Source organism: Catharus ustulatus, chromosome 14 (genome assembly GCF_009819885.2).
Source record: "Catharus ustulatus isolate bCatUst1 chromosome 14, bCatUst1.pri.v2, whole genome shotgun sequence".
Classification (NCBI taxonomy): Eukaryota; Metazoa; Chordata; class Aves; order Passeriformes; family Turdidae; genus Catharus; species Catharus ustulatus.
Genome location: NC_046234.1, coordinates 10,629,157 through 10,649,998, shown reverse-complemented (window position 1 = coordinate 10,649,998; position 20,842 = coordinate 10,629,157). Strand labels below are relative to the sequence as shown.

At 36.9% G+C, this 20,842-nt stretch overlaps 1 protein-coding gene across 6 annotated transcripts in view; it reads right to left on the bottom strand.

Moving 5' to 3' along the window:
* Positions 1-20,842, bottom strand: part of TENM1 (teneurin transmembrane protein 1) — an 817,608-nt gene that overhangs the window by 132,234 nt on the left and 664,532 nt on the right. For 5 of the 6 annotated variants that reach the window (XR_004419458.2, XM_033072762.2, XM_033072761.2 and 2 more), the window contains 2 exons: positions 10,125-10,363; positions 222-374 (listed from right to left, as the gene is read on the bottom strand). Coding sequence is in view for 5 of the 6 variants with exons in the window: in XM_033072762.2 (XP_032928653.1) it covers positions 222-374; positions 10,125-10,363 (392 nt within the window). In the remaining variant the exon portion in view is untranslated. The remainder of the gene's footprint in view (positions 1-221; positions 375-10,124; positions 10,364-20,842) is intronic. The other variant, XM_033072764.2, reaches the window with a different exon arrangement.

Below are 20,842 nucleotides of genomic sequence, written 5' to 3'. Positions count from 1 at the left end.
TGTGTTACTGAACCCTCTTTTTTCTAATGGGCTGGTTGCCAATATCAGTGAGAGTTCTGCTAAAGGAACCTATGCGGTTATGGGTTTTTACCTGTTTTAAAATTATACTAAAGAAGACAGAACTTGAACTCAAAATACTGTCAAAATGTAGAAAATACAGGATGTGAACAGCAATAATGTTTAACTATTCACCCTCTCTCTGGTTTCTCATTTACACATACCTTTTTTTTCCGTTTTATCCGAAGCTTTTCCTCCAATTGGGGAGTAAGTAGTATCCATGGATTCTGTTCCTTTATTTCCTTTGCTAACTCCATTTTCATAGAGTTGGCCTTCCACAGGCTGTAGTTGCCAGGTTAAACCAAACAAGTGTACTGCTGCAAAAAAATGAAGACCAATTAATTGATGTCTAAACTACAGCACCTTCCGTGAAACTACGAAAGAATGCTATGACCCAGTTTCTGCAAAGTCAAGTATTACTTTATTCTGTTAGCAATAAATCAGAATTTCAAGGGGCTAATGAGCAATTTACCATTTTACCTTAAAACTCAACATTTAATTAGTTTCCACACTCTCTTCTGGAGCTCAGCCAGGTCAGAGTGATGAATTTCTGCAGCAATTAATGGAATTACTTGAAATTAAAAGGATAACAATTGAATAAATTCAATAGTGTGGGACAGATTCTAATACTATATCAGTGTTTTCCCTCAGCTTTTGACTGTCAGAGATCTCAGAATTTGTTGACAAAAGCAATGACACCAACTAAAACTTCTCACCTTTCAAATCTTGTTTGAAGTGAAACTGTGCCCACTGCACTCTGAAACCCTTTAATTTAGGTTAAACAACAGCAAAAGCATTGACTCCAGACTTGCTCTAGCATTGCACTGCAGATAAAACCCTGTCTCTACATCTAAAATACATGCAATTATTTTTCAACATAAATTAACAGAAAGGTAGTTGTTATTTATGTATGTACAAGGAAAGCTACTAAATAATCCTTTTGAGAAGTTATAAACTATCTTTATTGCCATACACAGGGGTTGTCTATTCTACTTGGCCTGCAGCGCCATTCATGTTTTCTGCTTTCCCTTCTTTGTTCTGAGGCCTTGAAGGATGGCTGGAGAAAGACAGCAACAGAGGATCTTATTTTAGTATAACATAGTACGACAGCTACTCTAGACAATTACCTAGGTCTTATTGAGAAGGGAAAATTATTCCAAGGAAGAGGTTGCCTTAGCATTGAAGTAACTCAGCAGGGAGAATGGATGACCTACTAAAATATGGATTGAGGATGACCCCCACTGAAGGAGCTGAAATTGTCACATGAAGAGCAGCAGCTCTTTAGCCACATGCAGCAATTTGCACTGAGTAGGATCTGCCCACAGTGGGAGCCTAAAAGGTGATATATTTGCTCTTCCTGAACCATGTAGGAACCGCAGAGACTCCCAGGAGAAATAAGTGTGATCTAGAATGGGTCATGCATTAAGAAAATACATGGTTTTATTCTGCACTTGTACGTACTTCAAGGAAAATATCTCAATACAACCAGCAAACCTGGAGTCCATTTCCCATGTGTTTGGTCACAAGTCTCCCTTGCAAGCTGAAAAGGAGAATTATAAAAATTCAACAAAATCCCAAGCCTGGAATGGATTTCTGTCAAGGGCTTGGGAAAACTAGCACAGAAGTGCAAAGCTGCCAATCTACAGTCATTAATTCCTGATCTGTGCACTCTAGGGTCACCCAAGTACAGATACATGATCCAAATCAAGCAAATGAGAGCATTACTACTGAATATTATCACTGTGAGGTGACAGTATTTGTGAGGAATATACTGCATCTCAAACCACTGACTCACCCCCAGATCTGGACTCTGGAGACTGGGCAGCACATACCCACTCCCCAGAAGAGGTATTAGAAGTGTACTTTTAAGCTTGCTGGTGTCAGTGCTGAGATCTCAAGCCCAGATCACTTCATATTCAGTGGTCTTGAAATCATCAGGGGACCATGATAATACTTTGAAAAGAGTCTTGCAGTCACACAGAGTTAAGGTCTGTGTTTTCAGATTCTTAACAAAAGACAGATCACTGCCACATACAACAAAAAGCAGCCTTGACATCTCTAGAGTAAGTGCTCCTGCTCCTGGCTTGAGCCTCTGGACATTATTATTATTTAAAGAGTCATTAACAATAAAAGGGAACACAGTTCAATGAGACTGATAGCTAATGAATGCACACTTCATTTATACTAATGCAAATAATTATATAAGCACTTGAAACAGATTACTAGAAGCAAAACACAACGGCCCATATCAACAATAGGCATTTAGTGTCTACGGAATTTTGAATATAATATAGTTGCTTTCTGACACTATTCCCATTGTTGTTACTATTCATGTTGCTATTTGAACATGCTGCAGAGGGTATGTCACAAAGCCAGGGCTGAACATGTACTGCACCTTTTCCTTGGTGCATGCCTTTGCCACATGACACACTCTGTGCATGACATCATCTACTCACACCAATTCCAATCCTTTACTGGCTTTGTCTTCCTTCAGGCTGTGGAAGTGCTGTTGTTTTTATAGCTCGTGCCAAAGCTTGGCAAGCTGCAAAACTATCTGTATCTACGTTTGACAGTCAGCTTCCTCCCTGGAAACACCAACCGCGTTGCAGAGAGCACGGTCCCTGCCAGGCTCGGATGTCTCATCCCTGGGAGCTGAAATGGGCACTGCACTTGTGCTAAACAATGGGCACAACTGAGGGCTGCACAGCAAAGCACATGGCTGTGAAAATAACACCTATGTGAACTGATCTGAATGACTTCTAGGGCTGCACAAACCCAGCCACCTCGCAATCTTAAAATCATGCAAATTTTCATTACACTAACTACAGCTATTGAGGAGCTACCTTCAGATGCAGGTGTCACTCTGGGACTAACTAGACCACAAACACCAGTGAAGGCTTTAATTCCTAGAGATATCTTTTTTAGAAGTTAACTACAGGGAATGATAGATATTTACTTAGCAGACACAGCGCCCTCCCTAACCTCTTCACTTTCTGTGATACTTTTCTTTTACCTAGGATATACGAAATTCCTACAGAGCTTCTTTCCCTACAATATATATACAGCATGTTTTAAATACACACTTATTTCACCAAATAAGTTTACATAAAACTTTCACATCTCCATCTCTCAAATCTCTTTAGAAATAAGTAAGCATGTACTGAATTTAATTAAAAAGCTCTAAAGAACTTATTTTTTTGAGTTATTCTCCCTTTGATTTTGTCCTAGTGGATTTCTGGTTTTTACTAAAGGGGCACAGAAAATGCTGTGCAATTAAAGTGTAGGCCACAATGTCATTTCCCCAAGCATAAATCCATTTGCCAGGTTCTCAGTTGTATTTCCCATGTGTAATGCCCAGGTGTAAGATCCTACTCCACTGAACAAATAGGAGAAGATACCATCACTCTGTCTAACTTAGTACTAGGCTGGTAGGAGGGAGATTCACTTTCTGGTGAACATCTCTGCCCTTTCCTCAGAGTTCAACCTTCTGAAAACCTTGACTGCAGCACTCTTGAGGGCTGCCTGCTGACTAACAGTAAGAAACCCACCACTAGGACTAAGGATGTAGCTCAAGTTCACACAGAAGAGTCTTTGAAGTTTGATGACTACACATACATTACAGAAGAAGCAAAAGCTCTGCCTGTCTAGCATTCTAAAAAAATTCTACAATCATATACTCTGTATTTTGCAGGACCTAAAATATTTCAGGTAGTAGGGTGTGTAAAGTCTCTGCTGAGCTACTACAGTTTCAGGCAATACCCAAGGAGTGGCAGGCAAATGGAGATGAAACAGCTTGTTAGCTGGCAGATTGCAAAATTCACACTTTTGTTAGGAGGAGCTGTGGTGAGTCAGCAGGAGCATCAGCCCCTGACTTCCATCAGCTGGCCTAACCAAACCTGTCCTCTGAAAGCTGAGTGCAATATTCTCCCTGCTGGGAGGAACTGCACTCATCTGAAAAGATGCTCTTTCTTGGCTTGCTTCAACATCCAGTATAATCCCCTGCCAAAAATTACATTATTACTTTGCTCTGTGCAATCTATGAGTTGCATGTTGCCAAGACCAGAGTTGTACATTGCTTTCACTGAGGTGATCTGGAAGCAAAATTAATCTGAAGGCAAAATTTGACCCTCTTTGCATAATGTTGGGAGCTAGGGCTTACGTGATAAATACTACCATACCTATATTTAATTTATATTTTATTAGATAGCCCTTTTAAATTCAAAGTTTCTGATAAAATTCTAACATAAAAGTAGACAGAGATTTTTCTTTTTTTAACATGCATTATGGATGTTATAGAAGAAGCTAAATTTGGAGGAGTCTGTAGTTAGTGGATTTGAAGAGACTGGAGGATGCCACAGGATTGTGATGAATCTAATTTTTTTCCTCAGCCACCCTGCCCAGGCCATACACTGGAGCAGTGCAGTGCAATTTTAAATGACCTCTCCCTCTCCAGTACAGAAGATCCTAGTCATACTACAGAGCTTTTCTTACCTAAATTGTTATGTTTCTTAGATTAAAAAAATAATTAGGTATAAAACAGGTATCTTGTACAAAGGAAATATTAAAGGAAAGATGAAACATCATCTAACCTTTCTATAAATTTCTTTCATGGAAACTCTCAGCAAAGAGATGAAAAGTGAGTGTAACTTTATGCTGCCTAAGGGATTTTCCCTACTCAGAGCCTGATTTTTGCTTCATGTTACTGCTGTAGGGCCACGTTCAGAACAAAAGTTTGGGTCTTTACCTCTGAAGTAACTGACCAGATCACTTATTTTGTTCTACATTTACACAAAACAAACTGACAGTTCCAGACTGACTACCTCAGTCCCCACAATTCTACTGCATACTCAAGTAAATATCCACAAAGATACAAGCAATTTTTTCAGAACTTGCTTTGTAAACTGGATTAACCCGCCATCTGCTAGGAAGCCAATGATCTAATTTAATTTATTCTTATCTACCTTCTGTGTAAGCACAGCTTGTCAACTCTGGTGCTACATGTTTGGCAGAATGTGAATAAGAGCCTTGGCTCCAGTGCAAAAGAGACACTCAGTAGTGAGGAGACATCAAAAGTCTTGTGTAGTAAGTACTTACTACCTGTGAGATGAACTTCAAAGCACAAATTTCCTGCAAATGTGAAGCCCCTCCAAACTGCTGACCTCCACTAAAGGCTTCTGTTTAGCTTTCTCTGCTGTTTTATGGAATCTCAGTAGATCATCCCCCTGAAGCCCAGATTTCAGAAGAGCTGTTATAGAATGTATATCAGCAGCTGACTACTCTTTGTGCACCTGCTCTAAGTGCCAGAAAATTATTTGTTTCTGTAATTGCTAGCAGGTTCTGCTTATAAAACTGGATTTCACTGTGGTGTGAAGCCACAGATGCATCAGTGGCAGTTCCAGAAAAGGAGAACTAATGAGAAAAATACCTGAACACAAGAGCCAGAAACAAAGTTCTGATCCTGACTGTCAGAAGAGGTGATCTTCTTTAAGCTCATTTTACATATAAAACAATATTTCATTCTGTTGTAAATTATTTCAGAATTTGAGACTTTTAATATTTGATTCATATTAAAGTGGTAAATTGTTTTGATCATCTAGGGCATTTAATTAATTAAGGACTTCTTCCATGTATTTGTTATAGCCATTTTAACTCTCAGCACTCTCCTCTTTCTCAAGAAGCCTTCTCTTTATACCTAACATATTTTTATACCTGAAAATACAAATATACCCCTGTACTAGAGGGATGATGGCTTCATTTTCCAATTCTGAGTCATATTTTATTCTCAGGAACAAGCAAAACCTAGTCAACAGTAGATGTTTCTTCTCTGAATACTCAGGGATTTGTAACAGTACCAAGCTCTTCAGTAAGAGCCAGGATCCAGGAAAGCAGACTCCACAATTCCCAACTGAGAGAACCTGATGCATCTATCACAGTGAGAGTTCTCCCAATAAGGAGTTCAATGGTATTTCAGGGTTTTTTATCACAACATTTGCATAACCCTGAAACACCTAACACTGTTTACTATACCATTGTATTATTCAGTGTACAGCAGCGTATTTCCCCTTGATCCCTCTCTGATTAATTCCTTTTCTGCTACTGTTATAGAGCATCTAAAGCAATGCAACCAGTGTTCTAAATCTATGCACTGAGACAGATATGTCCTTATAATTTGGCCTGGCCTTTCCCAACGTTGAAACCATCACTTGTCTCCCTTGTACATGGAGGGAGAAATGACAGGTCACAGTCAGGCAGCACAGAGGCTTTAACTTCCTCACCCTCCACGTGAATATAATTTAAGACCCAACACCCACCTCCAGTACCTACTCATAAATAGTGATAATATCATGAAGGATAGGGACGACTTCATATTCATACGTGAGAATTCATTTGTATATAAAATAGTCATTTCATAGTCAGGGATGGTTAAATCCAAGAACATGAGATGCAATTTTCAGAGGCACTGAACATTTGCATCACCTGCTGAAATCAATAGAAACAGTAGGAATTCAGCACCTTTGATCAATAGGAACAGTGATTTGCAAGTCCAAATCAGCTGCTGATAAAATGGTAAAATATCGTGGAAAAAAAATCCTTCTCACTAATGGGCTAAAAATAACGACTAAATGAGCAGCCACAGCACCCATTGTATTGGGCTTAAAGGAAATGATGTGGTGTTGCAAAAAAACCAAAAGAAATATTATATTTCTTATTCTATCTCTTATATTTGCCTAATTTACTCTTAAATTTTTTTGGCAAGCCTCTCAGGCAGAGCAGGCACTGCTGGTGGAGCTGCTGCAGCCCCCCATGCATTGGTGAGAGGCACCAACATCACCTCCCTGAGGTGTGTCCCCACTGCTCCTGTGCCTCACTGCCCACTTTGTGGGCCAATTCAACAACTGTGCCCCAGATTTACATAATTTACACATAATTACAGAAAATGAAAAATAAAAGTATGTAGGACATTTCCCATAAACAATTTACAATTACATCTCCAACAGTCTGAAGACCAAACATGCACTTTATGAAAAAAGGATTTTTGAAGTAACTACTATGACTTTAGAACCTATTCACAGAAATTACTCCTGATGAAGTGAAAATACATGTTTTTCTTGATAAACTAAATATTTTCAATAAATCTCTTGTTATACAACCACCAACAGTGTTCTATAATTCCCTTACTGTCCATATAATAGTCAAATTTATTTCAGAAAGGCCACACAGTAAACACAGTGATTATAGGCCAAAAGAGGATTAATGGAGAAATAGTATTTCTTTTTAACTGAGTAGTAGTTCAAAGGAGAGAAAATATAGAAGAATTACATATTCTTACGTAAAATCTTTGCTACTGAGTCTCACTGATGAGAGGGAAAGGCTAAAAAAGAACAAAACCATTTTCCTAGTTTACCTTTTGACTGAAAAGAAATCACAGCTTAAAGCACTCTGGCACAGGTCTCAGTACATTGCAAATATAAGAGCTACTTGTAAATTTTGATCTGGAATAAGCTTCATGTCTGTAAGACTTTGGAGATGTTCTGACTTGAGGCTGAGATTTCAGTGTCTTTTAAAAAGTTAACATGCAGCTCAAGTATTACATGGCAGTGAAAAATACTTGAAAAAGAACATTTGAGTAGTTAAATTACGAGAAGAAAAAGCTTGATGTTAAATTTTGATCAACACTCATTTGGCCTGAATTTGTAGTTCATGGTAAGTTAATGCAGGTTATACCAAAAAATACAATGAAAACAATTTTTGCCTTTTAAAAGTCTCCCTTATTTTTCCAGTAACAACTGCTGAGCTGATCACAGGTTAAGGTTGGTCCTGAAGTTAAAATGAGTTTTGTTTTATAATGTGGGCCCATGTCTGTAAAGATTGCTCAGACACAACGTCCTCTGACTTGAAGAAAGCCTGATGGAGTGAGGGATCTGAATCATGGTGAGCAAAGAGAAAACACTTGGGGGAGTGAATTTTAACTTCAGGGTGTTACATATGATCTGAATTTCTATAGTCAACTATTGTAAGCATGCACATTTAAATTTTTGATGTGAAAACATGCAAATGTGCATCTCTACAGAGCCAGTGAACTCTGGAAACAGTTAATATGCTATGATTCAAACCCAGCAAAAGGGAAAGAACTACGGCAGCTGAGTCATAAGAAGAGACCATAAACTTATTTAAATATTTAAGCAACTAGAGATAAGCAGAAGGAATATTCACTTGGAATAAGCTAGCTAATACTACCTGAATCTGCAGGAAAGCTTATGCAATTCAAAGATTTCTGGGGAAAACAAGAACAAATAATGTCATCCTTAAAAATTTTCTGAATTACAACTTCTGGTTCAAAACTTTATATTTTTTCCATAGAAAACATAAATAGTAATAATTTATAAAATGCAAAGACATCTTTATTTTACCTGCTTTGACCTAACTGAAGAAAATATGCTACACCCTTGTGTTACCAAGATATGACAAACAGACACATCTACAGGAGAGTCACACAGAGATCTTTAATTCATGGTGACAAGGAGTGCTTCCAGCCTTCTCAGACTGATGACATATACCAGTATATCCCTAGAAAGTTACAGAAATTTCAGTGGCAGACTGAAACCTAAACAGAGATGAAAGAGACAGTGCTTAATCCAGATAAAATCTAAATGGTGTGGGTGGGATAAAATGTGTAGCAAACAGATGAGGCTGCAAAAATGATACAGCCAGTCCTAACTGAGGGCATATGCTCACCAGCTGTTATGTAAATCTGCAATTAATGGAGCTTACTGGAGATCCTCAGGTGCTTTCAAATCATCATGCACCAGAAATGCTCAAATCTGCTTTCCCATATGCATTAGGCAAGGATGTTAGGAAAAAATCCCTCCTGATGAGCATCTTGCTGACAATAACCAAAATTTTGGCAGTGTGGGACTGAAGAAAACTTCAGTGGGAAACAAGAAATTATTGAAATTTTAATAGTTTTTACTGTAGATATATTTATTCAGAGAGTATAGAAAATCACTGGCTAGTTATCAGTTATCTGTACTTGTATCTCTGTCAAGTTTTACCAGTATGAACTGCACTCTTTCAGGCAAACCTGTAATTATTCCCATTCAAGCTATAGGGCATCAGGAATACTCGGGCTCCTGCCACCTCTGAGCTGCCATCTAAAACAATAGTCTAAGAGTGTGTGTGAGATGGCAAAAATGAATTAGATTTCCCTATGTTTACAGAAGCCACAGTGCCATTCTTGAATTCTACACACAGAATGTTCTTTAATATTTTCAATTCAGATTGAAAACCCAATGGAATAATTAAAGTTCAGGATAAATGTTATGTAGGAAATCACAAAGAACTGCTCTCCTATGTATGCTTGTAACCACATTGATTTCAAGGCATCTCCAATACACCTGTCTTCCAAAGAAAAACCCAAAACCAAACTCCAAATCTGAGGAAGCCTTTCTAGCTACTCTGTTAATCCTGTCCAATGTATTTTGCTAACAAAATGGCAAAACTGGTACCATGTAACCCATTTTTTAAACATAAATTCAATAAAGGGATAACACAATCTATCTTAGACAACACAGTATAAAATTATTTTTAGAGCTAGTTGTCATTCTAGAAAATGATATAACAATTAGGAAGAAAATTGTATAAAATTCAAATGGTGATCAGACTGAAGAAATTTACTATGGGTAGCAAGGGAAAACACAATCAAACATTACCAGTCTTTCCAAGTAATTCTTAATAGCAACAATGTTGTAAAGCATAATATGAAAATCAAACGTTTAAGAAAATATCACAGTAATTAAAATCAGTAGGAGTCCTCTGCTAGTATAAACATGTAATCTTGAGTAAAATTTCTCTGTTAGGCAGCACAAAGGTTAACAGAGTTAGAAAATTAATGAGAATTTTATGTTCACCCTTGAGCCAATCCAGTGTTTTGTCTGCCAGGTTGCTTTTTAAATCACCAATGGCAAATATTACTATTAAAACATGATTTGTATGAGTGCAAAGCAAGCAAGCTGACAGAGCAGAGGAAGTAAAAGAATAATTCAGCAGAGGAAAGGATCAGGGCTTACCGATTACATAGGCGAGCAACAGCGCCAGGGTCACTGTGATAGCAGTGGCACTCAGAGCTGTGCACTTCCAGTTGCAACACCTGTAAGGTTTGTTAAAAGTGAAGGCAGGTCTGGAAAAGGTACTCCTAGGAAGAGGCCTAGGAGGTGGAGAGTAAACAGTATTGGATGTTAAGGGGTAGTTCTGACTGGCTGCACTGAAGATAGCTGAAGACCCAGATCCATGTTTGAACAGGAAATGCCTACAAAGAGAAGACAAAGAACGATGCTGTAAAACCATTCTGTGATGTAAAAAGCAAAAGGAACTATATAAGCACTGCATAGTAAATACTGCATATAGCCACAGAAAATATCAAAGACAGGAAAATATGTATTTGAATTCCCTCTGCAAGTTTTTTAACCACACCACAAGATGTCCAGCAATGTTTTAGTGAAACAACACACCATAAATAAATTCTGAGCTGATTTCCCCACGTTTAGAGTAATGCTGAGGGAAGGCTGTTTCTCAGTAGAGTACTGGGATCCTCCAAGATGAGCAGTCTCTGCATGCCTTTACACAGGTGTGACAGAGACATGGGAACTGTTGCTGGCAGTATCCCTTCCATCCACACCTAGCAGGTTTATTCACTGGAATATCCAAAAGATGCTAAAGCCAGTGTCACTGTGAACATTTATTTTTTTACCATGGAATAAAGGGAAAAAAAAAGTGACTGCTTAGTCATCTGATTTACAAGGATAATCCATTCTGAAGAACTGTAGTTACTATACAGGTGAGCATAATTTCTTTACTGTTCTTAATTGAGCTATTTTGAGAGTAGTTTTTCTTCAAATGCTTTTGCCTACTGCAGTGATTCTCAAACATACTAAGAAAGAAATCATTTGGAGACCTACTTCAGCATACCTTGCAGAACTGATTGCCTTCAAGAAAAAATAGCAAAGACTTATATTAGCACAAAAAGTAAGATACAAAAATGTGCCTTGCAGAAGAGGCTCTGATGCAGAAGTATAGAGTAGTTCTTTATATGAGGAAGGATGGTTTTTCAGGACTGGCAAGGGCTCTCCAAGAGAATTTAGGAAAGATTATTTAACGTTAAACAATAACTTACTGTGATATGTGCTCAGAAATTGTGGAAAAATAGAGCTAGTTCAGGGCACACCAACGATATATTCTTTTGGAAACACCCGCTTTCTTTTCCTTCTTGCCTTTGTTTTATCTAAGGCAGCAAGTTTCTTCAGTGGCCTCTTTTCTGACAGGTACACCTCTAAAAATCGTGCCACAGCATGCACCCAAAGGAGTTCAGAGCATCTTGGAGTTCCTCTGTCTCAAGCTGAGAAAGCAAGTGACATGGTCCAGAATCTTCCCGTTGGCAAATGTGCCTTACACCTTTGGCAAGGCACAAGATGAGTTTTTGAATGCATACATGGATCAATCAATCCATGCTGGGAGAATTCTTTGACAAATCCATAGCGGGATGTACGCAGGATCAAACACTCAAGAGTATGCAACATTGTTATACTGTGACATTTGACTTTAAGAACATTGTAAATACATGTTCCTGAAATGGTAATTGCTAAAATGGTGTAATGAGTATGGTATTATGCATTTCCATTATAAGATTTTAAAAGAAAGGTTACAGTTTTCAAAATGCCAGATTATAGAAAATAAAAAAGCATTACAGAGCACTTTTATCTTTTAAAGAGCCCTTTAGTTACATAAAAAATAAGCAAATGAGAATACAGGTTAGCTTGCATTGCAGTTTACAGGGCCTGTGTATCAGGAGTCTCATGAATAAACCACAAGAATGAAATTTGAATATAAGTTACTTTTGCTTCATGATTATTACCCAAATGAGCTTCACTCAGACAAAACTGGACATCTGACCCTGACTGAGTACAGCATCCTGGCAGTGCTTTAGACAACACATTCTAGTTTTCCTTCCTACTGACTTCCACAGCTGTAGATACACACATTAGAAAGACAACACAGCCCTCACATTGTAATGTTACCTCTATTTTAGTTTGAAAATTATAAACTCATATTCAGTAAAATAATAAATTCAAATGAAGTAATGTAACTGTTTACAGGACTATATAAACCTGCTTCCTTCCTATCAGGCCATGAGAGCACAGCTGGTTATTTTGGATTCAATGCTTTGTTGTCACACATGAAAGCTTTTGCAAGTATGAGAAGGTTTTTCTCAGTCAGCAGTTAACGAGATACACAGTCAGGTAGGAAAAAATGCCATGGCAAAATTCCTATTGGTATTCAGGGAAATCACCACATAAAGTAAGACACTATTAGATATAAGCATATACATATTAGAAGTATGTATGCATGTATACATACACACACATATATATAAATACATACACACAAATATTACAAATATAAAAAGTCAGTTGTTCTTTACATGTTTTAATTCAAGACATAATGACAAAAACCTACTTATTTGGTAATTTCTCATTTAAATTTTTTTTGAAATTACAAAAGGGTCTGATACTGGCAGTATTGATTGTCCTTTATGGTGCATAGCTCAAAGGTATCAGAGATAAAGGGAAGGAAATACTGAACAGAAAATTGTCATTATTAAGGCTCTAACAGCCTGCAATCAATAGCTAGGAAAAAAATCATACTCTTGAACAGGAATTTATAACAGGGGCTTGATGATAAAGTGCAAGTGTGCAAAGTCACTTCTCTGTTAGGAGAAGAGTATGCAGAACCTGGACCAGCTCACTCTCTTTTGGACAGATGACTCCAGTCACACAGAGGAGAATTTAAATTGCTCTAATTTGTAATAAAACTGAGATTCTGAAGCAATGGTACACTGAAACTGAGCTACCAGTAAAATAATGCTGAAAAAATGTTTAAAAACCCCAACTGTTTACAACTTCCATTTTTGGGAGCTTATATTGTGTACCCAAAGACATTTCTATATAATTTGAAAAACACTGGTGGCACAAAGACAAATTTCCAAAGCCAGACTGTGACCATGTTCTCATAAACTCAGATGACTCCTCATCTGTCTGAGCACACCATGGTTCCCAAAGGATGTCAGGACATGCTAAACTGTTGCTATCAATTCCATAAAATCAAGCTCTCTTTCTAAAGAGCAAAATAATAAAAGCTCCAGTTCAAAAGTTTAGATGTGACTGCAGCCTGATGTGTGCTTTAATATTTGATCTAAGAGAAAAGTTAAGGCCTGGGGTGTTTTTTTTTTTTTTTTGGTAAACTGAGAACACAAGAAAAAAAAGAGAACTTATAAGGGTGATTGAGAACACCACTCCTTCCAAGTGGAGAACAACTAAATGTTTACAAAACCATCAAAAACATCCATAAAGAAGATTATAATATTCTCTTAAAAAGAGCAATATAGGACATAGTCTGTAAGGAATTTTTTTTGTGAAATAAAAGTCACAATATGATTACACTGATAACTCCATTATATAAATAAATATTAAAGGCTCAGTAATAGAGAAAACACTGTTGGAAAGCATTTCCCCTTTGAGGTAACCACAATGTCTGTTGGTTGTTCATCCCTCTTCATCTCTACAAATGCAAGACTTTTGAACTTTGAATCCTCCCAAGAGAAGTTAAATGAAAGAAAAAGATCCTATCAGGACCAAAGCCCTCCACATCATCAAGGGAAGCAGCAAAAGCCCCAGTGAGGCTCCTTTGCTACCCCGAGCTCTTTGCCCTCCCGCTCACCCCTGCCCAGCCCAGCACACACTGGGAGTAAAGTGGGGCCAAGCCCATTCTGGCTGAGCAGGAGCAATGTCTCCACCTGCCACTGGCATGCCCAGCAAAGGGGAAGGGAAGGGACTTTTGGGATGTTCAGCTGACACAAGGCCTGAAATTGGAGCTGTTAGTCCTGCTGATGGCAGAACTGCTTTCATTCTGTGGAGAAGCAGTTTCCTGTGGCTCATCCAAGTGCTCTTGTTTAACCTCACAAGGAATGGCAGATAAGTCCAAGAGCACGAGTCATACAAATGATGAATTCTAAGCTAGGAGAAGGTTAGAGATGAGTTCATCCTTTTACAGACCTCTCCATCAGGTTATTTCTTTGTGTACTTTTGGCTCTTTATCTGGCACAGCAATTTAAGTCTTATAAAAGCTAGAAGCAACATCCCGACTGAATTCATGTGGCAACAACATAATACTATTACAGAAAACAGATTAACTCCACAAAGAATTCTGTAATTAAATTCTGAGAAAATATTTTTGTATCCTGGTACTGCAGAAATGCCCCTCAACTTTGTCAAGGGCTTGGTATCACTACTCTAACTTTCTATGCATTAACTCTGACAAGCATCTGTAGGCCCAGACCTTCATTTGTTCCTATAACGTGCTTTCCTTCAATTTCCATTAAAAAACATGAGTTGGTAAGAAAAATAGAAAAGAAAAACAACAGCAGACTTGAAACTGAGCCAACGGCTAAGTTAGAAACACAAATATTGCTATACCTTGGCCAAAAGATCAGTCTGCATTTTTCCTGGATAAACCAAGTAGGAATACATTTGTACCTGCACATACTTCACATTCAAGAAGTAGTTACCTAAAGCATTACAAATTACTGCAAAGCTATGTGATAGAAAAACTAAGAAGACTTCAGTTCAACCATTTAAATTGCTCAATTTCTTTTCAACTGCATTTTATAGCTGCATACAATGCATGTAATTGTATATCTATACTGATATTTAATTGAAGTAATTACTTTAGATGTCAACAGAAGTGCAAAGGACATTTTTAAGAGGCACAGCAGATGAAATAAGAAGGATTCTGTTTTTTGGCATAGCCACAATATATACAGAGATGGTAGCCAAAATAGATTTGGAACCGATACAGCTGCCCATCTACTTTGGCAAACACTGACAAGAAGACATTGGTACCTGCCCATTTTAAGTCATTTAGTATTTTCTGTGACAGTAGTAAGAAGCAGAAATTCACTCTCTCCTGGTTTTCTATCCATTCTATTCTGTACTCAAAGTGGGAGGGGAAAGAAGAGGACACTTCTAAACTTACATAATAATCAGAATCTATTTTTTTAATAAATCTCACATATGGTTCTCATCAAACTATATAGTATAAAGCCAAGGCAACTATTATATACATAAAAATCAAGACACCCACTTGTTAACAAATATATACACACTATACCCTCATCTTGAAAAACAACCCAGGAAAACAGTATCTGAATATAAGATATGACTTAGATAGAACTGACCTATAATTTTATAGTCTTTGTTCCACCTTTTTGTGTACAAGAACAATGGGAACAAGGATGGTCATAGGTGAAGGAAGACAGAAATTGCCATGAAAACTACTCATCTAATTTATTTTATTTTCCATGTATAATTGAATTCAATTTGAACCCCTCCACACAATTGTCTTTGGGAATAGAACCGCTTTGTTAAAATTTCCTCTTTGAGCTGGAATTGCTTTTTGAATGATTCACATAGAATTGCTTCTCTTTATTCACTCATGTTTTCTTTACATAGCATCTGAAAGCTGAGCACTGTGACCCTGGATGTGAAAGGAGGGAAAAGGAATCTGTATCCTTGCTTTTTGCTCCAGTACTGAACAACAAGTGATGCAATGCTTGCTCACTTTGTTGTTGCTGTAGGCAAGTTAGGCTTGTTAACCAGGTGACTAAACTTTCAAGTCTCTGGCAGAAATCTGGGACAATAATTATATAAATATAGGATGATGCCAAAATCAATTAACAGGTTCTACAATAGAACTGTTGTCCAAAATACAACTGTTTTCTGGTTTAATTTGCTCTTTAATGAAAAAGAAACAACAAACAACTAAAATGACCACACTGAGGACATAAATCACTCTTCCATATACCAGTATGGGCTTTGTTGTTCTGATACATAGTGACATCTCTACATTAACTCAGTAATTTTCAAAAGTGCTTTTTTGTGGCTTAGAACTTTGCTGTAGCATTCCAACCCAAAAAAACAGCTGAGTAAAACAACCAATGCACACAGAAATGTGTGGTGTAAGGAAGGAATAAGCTCATGGCTTGCTCTGTTTTTCTTTTTCCTCAACTTTTGTGGAAAATATGAAAAACAGTGGTTACAATAATATTTATTTAAGTAATATAAAGTACATATTTGTAGAATACATATACTGTACATATAAAGTACAATATTTGCAGAGTACTTTGAAACCATGAATGAAGAAGGATAAAAATCCCAATATTGTAATTTTATTGCCTATATCCCATGGTTGGAAACATGACTTAAAATAAAGAATGAGTAACTGAAGTAGTTGCCCTTCAGTTCTCTTTGTCATTGATTTCCTCCTATGAATACCCATGCACATTCTGAGTTTTGTTACCAGCATTTCAGTCTACTTCCAAGTACCTACACTCACATGTGTAAGATATAATCCAAGCTGTACAGCTACTGTGACAAATAAGACAAAGTTTATCTGACAAGAGATATATCACATTAACTACATAAATACTGTTTAGTCTTTGAAACCAGCTTTCCTAGAAATAGCTAACCAGAAAATAGAAAATTTCTGGGCAGTAACCTTACACATAATTATCTGAATTTTTTGGAAATGAAAAGGTAGAATTGTTTTCATGTTTCTGACCCCTTCTCACAGCCTAGACCTTTTGTATTATTCTGTATTCGTTGTTCTCTTTCAAAATTTAGATCCAGTCTGTTTCTGGTTTTGTAAATGCAAACACTATTTCATAGAAAGCTAAAAGGCTGCTTGCTTATTGGTGGCCCATAAAATCACAACATACCTTTACATTTAGTTATAACTTTATATACCATCACATTATTCAAACTAATGAGCAAGGAGTATCTGTAGCATGATTGTTCAAGTTGCTATATTTAGCTGCCATAAAAAACCCTTACACAAATACTATTCCACTATTCCAGGGAAGCCTGCACCAGAGCTTCTCACAAAGAAAAAATACCATAGAGTGTATGAACAATCTAAATTACCCTGCTGTCCTTAGTGACTGGATCTCAAACTACAAGCAGGACCCTCAAGTGCCATTGCAGCTGACATGAAAGCTGTACTTCATACTAGCTGACAAATGTTTATATTTTTATTTCCATGAAAGACACCTTCATTCTCACATTATTAAATTTAAGGTCATATTTACAGCTTTTATTTTCAGTTCATGGTCATATTGACAGTCTTCAATTTATCTTTTGGAATTCAGAACACAAATATTTTCAGATCTTTTCTGCTGTGCAATGAAAACACATGGGACTCAGAACAAATTTAAAACCCTGGCCATGTGTCTGTTTGTAATATGGTCAGCCTCTATATATGTTGATTTATTATTTATTTAGGTAGAAAATGAGAAAATACAAGATAAATGTCATAATAGCAAATACTGGCCAATATAATTTGAAGAAAAGATCATAAAGGAAGCCTTCCCTGCATTTATTTTTGGAATAGCCCCAAATCCAGTCATTTAACTCAGGAGTAGGCTCCATTGCATTCCTCAAGTAGAAAGCGTCTCCCTGTTTGGTGGCTTATGATCATCAACACCTGTCTGCCTTGGGAGCTGTAAAAGCTGTTCTGTTTGCTATGGAAACCTTGAACTGGGAAAAACTCAAGGCACAAAAATGTGCTTTCTGAGTCTCTGCACTGGAGGCAAGATTTATGAGATCTACAAGATGTTCAAATGCAGAGATCAAGAAGAAAGATCAAGCCTTCCAAGAGCCCAGAAGGAGCTGTGAATTTCTACATGCATTTTTATTTAGTTATTTTTGTTTTTAAAATTACTCCAGCTTACACAGAAAGGGACTATGTACAGGTGTCTGTGATTTGAAAGGCTATCAATGTATTTCCTGAAGAAAAAAAATAATCATGAAGTTGATTTAAAAAGAACAAAGCTAAACCATAGTACAGAATAAATCTCTTGCTTGTTGTCAAGATCTCACCTATACCAAACAGAAATATAATCAAGTTATTTTCAGGAACACAAATACAGCTAATCATACCTATACACCTTAAATAACTATATAACATGGAGAGGAATGATTCCATCTATATGATGATTCAAATACACCTTAAACTCCAAAACTCTCAAAGTTTTCAAGTGTTTAGAGACATAATCAAACTTTAGGTCTCTGAAATATTGCTGAGTTGTAACTAAAAATAGCAAATACTCCTCTTACTCTAGTACTTCAAAATTTTATATAAATTAATGATAATTGAATCTCAGATTTATGGTCTGGTACCTCACTGTCCCCTTAGAGGAGCTATTACCATGGTGATAAGATTGCTTAAATTAAGCTGTCTTTTTCCACAGGACTTGGCTCATTGACAGTGCAGTGAAGGGAGATTTCAGTCCATTCAGCACAGCATTAACCTTACTGCCAACACTGCTAAATGGGCTACAGAAACTACAAATTTGATTTTAGAAAGGAAGGAAAAAGCAAATATCTTAAATACAGATGCACAAAACAGGACTAAAAAGTCCAGTTTGAAACAAAATCAAAATTAGCTAAATTTTGAGATTTAGACATAAAACTTAAAAATTCTAATGCTTTGGTAATCTATGTCAAAACTTAACTCAAAATAAGTGTGACCAATGGTTTGTCTGTAAGGGATCTCTAACAGACTTTAAGGAGGATAAGAAAAATGTCAGTAAATATCCTAACTTAACATCTACATTTTACTGCTTCTTTGGTGATTTGACTGAAGTGAGAAAATAAATAGCAAACAGCAGAAAAAAAACCCCAACAAAGTAAGAAAGCAAGATATGGAAACAAATACTGAGTTAACCAGAAGGGCATGGAGAAAATGAAAAACATTCTTTTGAGTTATCAGGGTTTAATACATACTCCATAAAATGTAGTAAGTTATGTTCAGATGGGGCTGTCAGAGATAATGACAATGTATTACACTGCAAATCACAAGATTTGAAGCATTAGAGTAAAGTATCTATGGAGCCTGAAAAAACAATTATTTTAGTGGAAAGGAAGGGAATAGGCAATAGGTTGCAAGTACTTTATTCTGGGGGAGAGGAAAAAATCAATTTTTGTAAGAGCCCAATAACATTATCCTAAAAAAGAGAATCAGTGTTTCCCAATTTTTTATGTGGTGTGAGAGATCCTTGCAGTCTTTTTCTGGCAATGCTTAAAAGTTATTTCTCTGTGTGACAATGAAATTACTGCATGTTCATAAGTAATTTTAATTATGGCTATGTTTATTTTTCCCAAACTGTGTGTGCATGCATAGATGGAGACTGCATTTGCATCTCTGGGCACATTACAGTGCTGAAGGCTGCAGCACAGTCAGTCACCAGTTTGAGCTGCAGGTACAGCTCTTCTCCAATTCCCTCAGCAGCAGGTGTTCAATAACATGTCCTCTGGAGTTCTAAAGCCGTTCTTAATTCTTATTTTCATTTGGGTTGCTTATAATTAGAAAAACTGCCAGAGTTAGGGAACTGGCCTTGGCAACAACACACAGACAGACTCTAATTTCAGCTTTGACAAAAGCTGGTGTGAATTTGAACAAGTAATTTCATCTTTCCAAGTCAGTCTCATCATTAAACAGTTGCATTAGTAAGTTAGGTCTTGACAAAACTGCTTTGCAGATTTGTGCATGTAACACCTCTAGATGAAGCGCACAAAAATATTCTGATTTGCCCTTTTCTATAAAAATGTAACCACGTTTTACTGTACAAGAAAATTTCAAACACATACACCACAGTATATGTCTTTACTGCAGCCCTTTGACATCTAATCTAGGGTTTCAAATTCTAGTTATGTAAGAGTACATGTTTAATCTAAATATTGCAACATTTTCAGAACTAGAGAATTTTCTTTTACATAAACATGACACATTATCATTATGAGCAGACTCATAAACTTGCTTAGTTTCTGTCTGTCCTGAGTGAATAGGTTTAACAGTCACATGATTAGTTGTAGGATATCTTTTCCTGTCTGAAAATTCTCTAATATTCCATGGCAGTAAATAAAATATCAAATACAAGTTCTGTTTATGGATTAACAGGAGATACAGTTGGAAGAAAAGCTGAACATGTGTATTCTGATTTTTTGCCTGGTTGTTACACTAGGGAATATTTTACTGTCTAAGCCTTCTTTTTGATTGCAAATGTTCCAAATTTAACAACAAAAAATCTACTTAGATATATTAGATATGTAGACATAACCTAGACTTCGTACTATTAAAATTTTGAAAATTATAGGTAAAACTTGGTATTATTAAAAATTGAAATGTTTCTCTTTATTTTGTAAGATTATTTTTAATGGTCAGTTAAATATTAAAGGAGAAGAGAGGCAAGGGAATCCAGATATTAGGCCAAAGTACCAGTTCAATTCTAGCAGAATCATTCCCTGGTAAAGGAAGGAAAAACAAGCTGCAAGCCCTTCATTTTCTCTAAGGCTGTACTGTGCACTGCAGACTTCTGGGAAGTGGTGATCACAAATGCTCCTTATTACAGTGTTCCCCTGCTACAGCACTTGTCTGCACACAAACTGCAGATACATCCTGGCAAACAGACTCACAGATTTTCCTTATGGATTAGCCAGCCTTTCAGCCAGCTTCATGAGAGGCTTCCGGGAGCAACCAGTGGGGGCAGGAAATCAGCTGAAACAACCACTGAAGGGTCAGAATGTGGAAAATTCCCAGACTCTGTGAATGACTAATGTGTAGCACAAAGGATGTTTTCCAGTCTGAATTCCTAATTCACTGCACAGCCCTTTATATAATT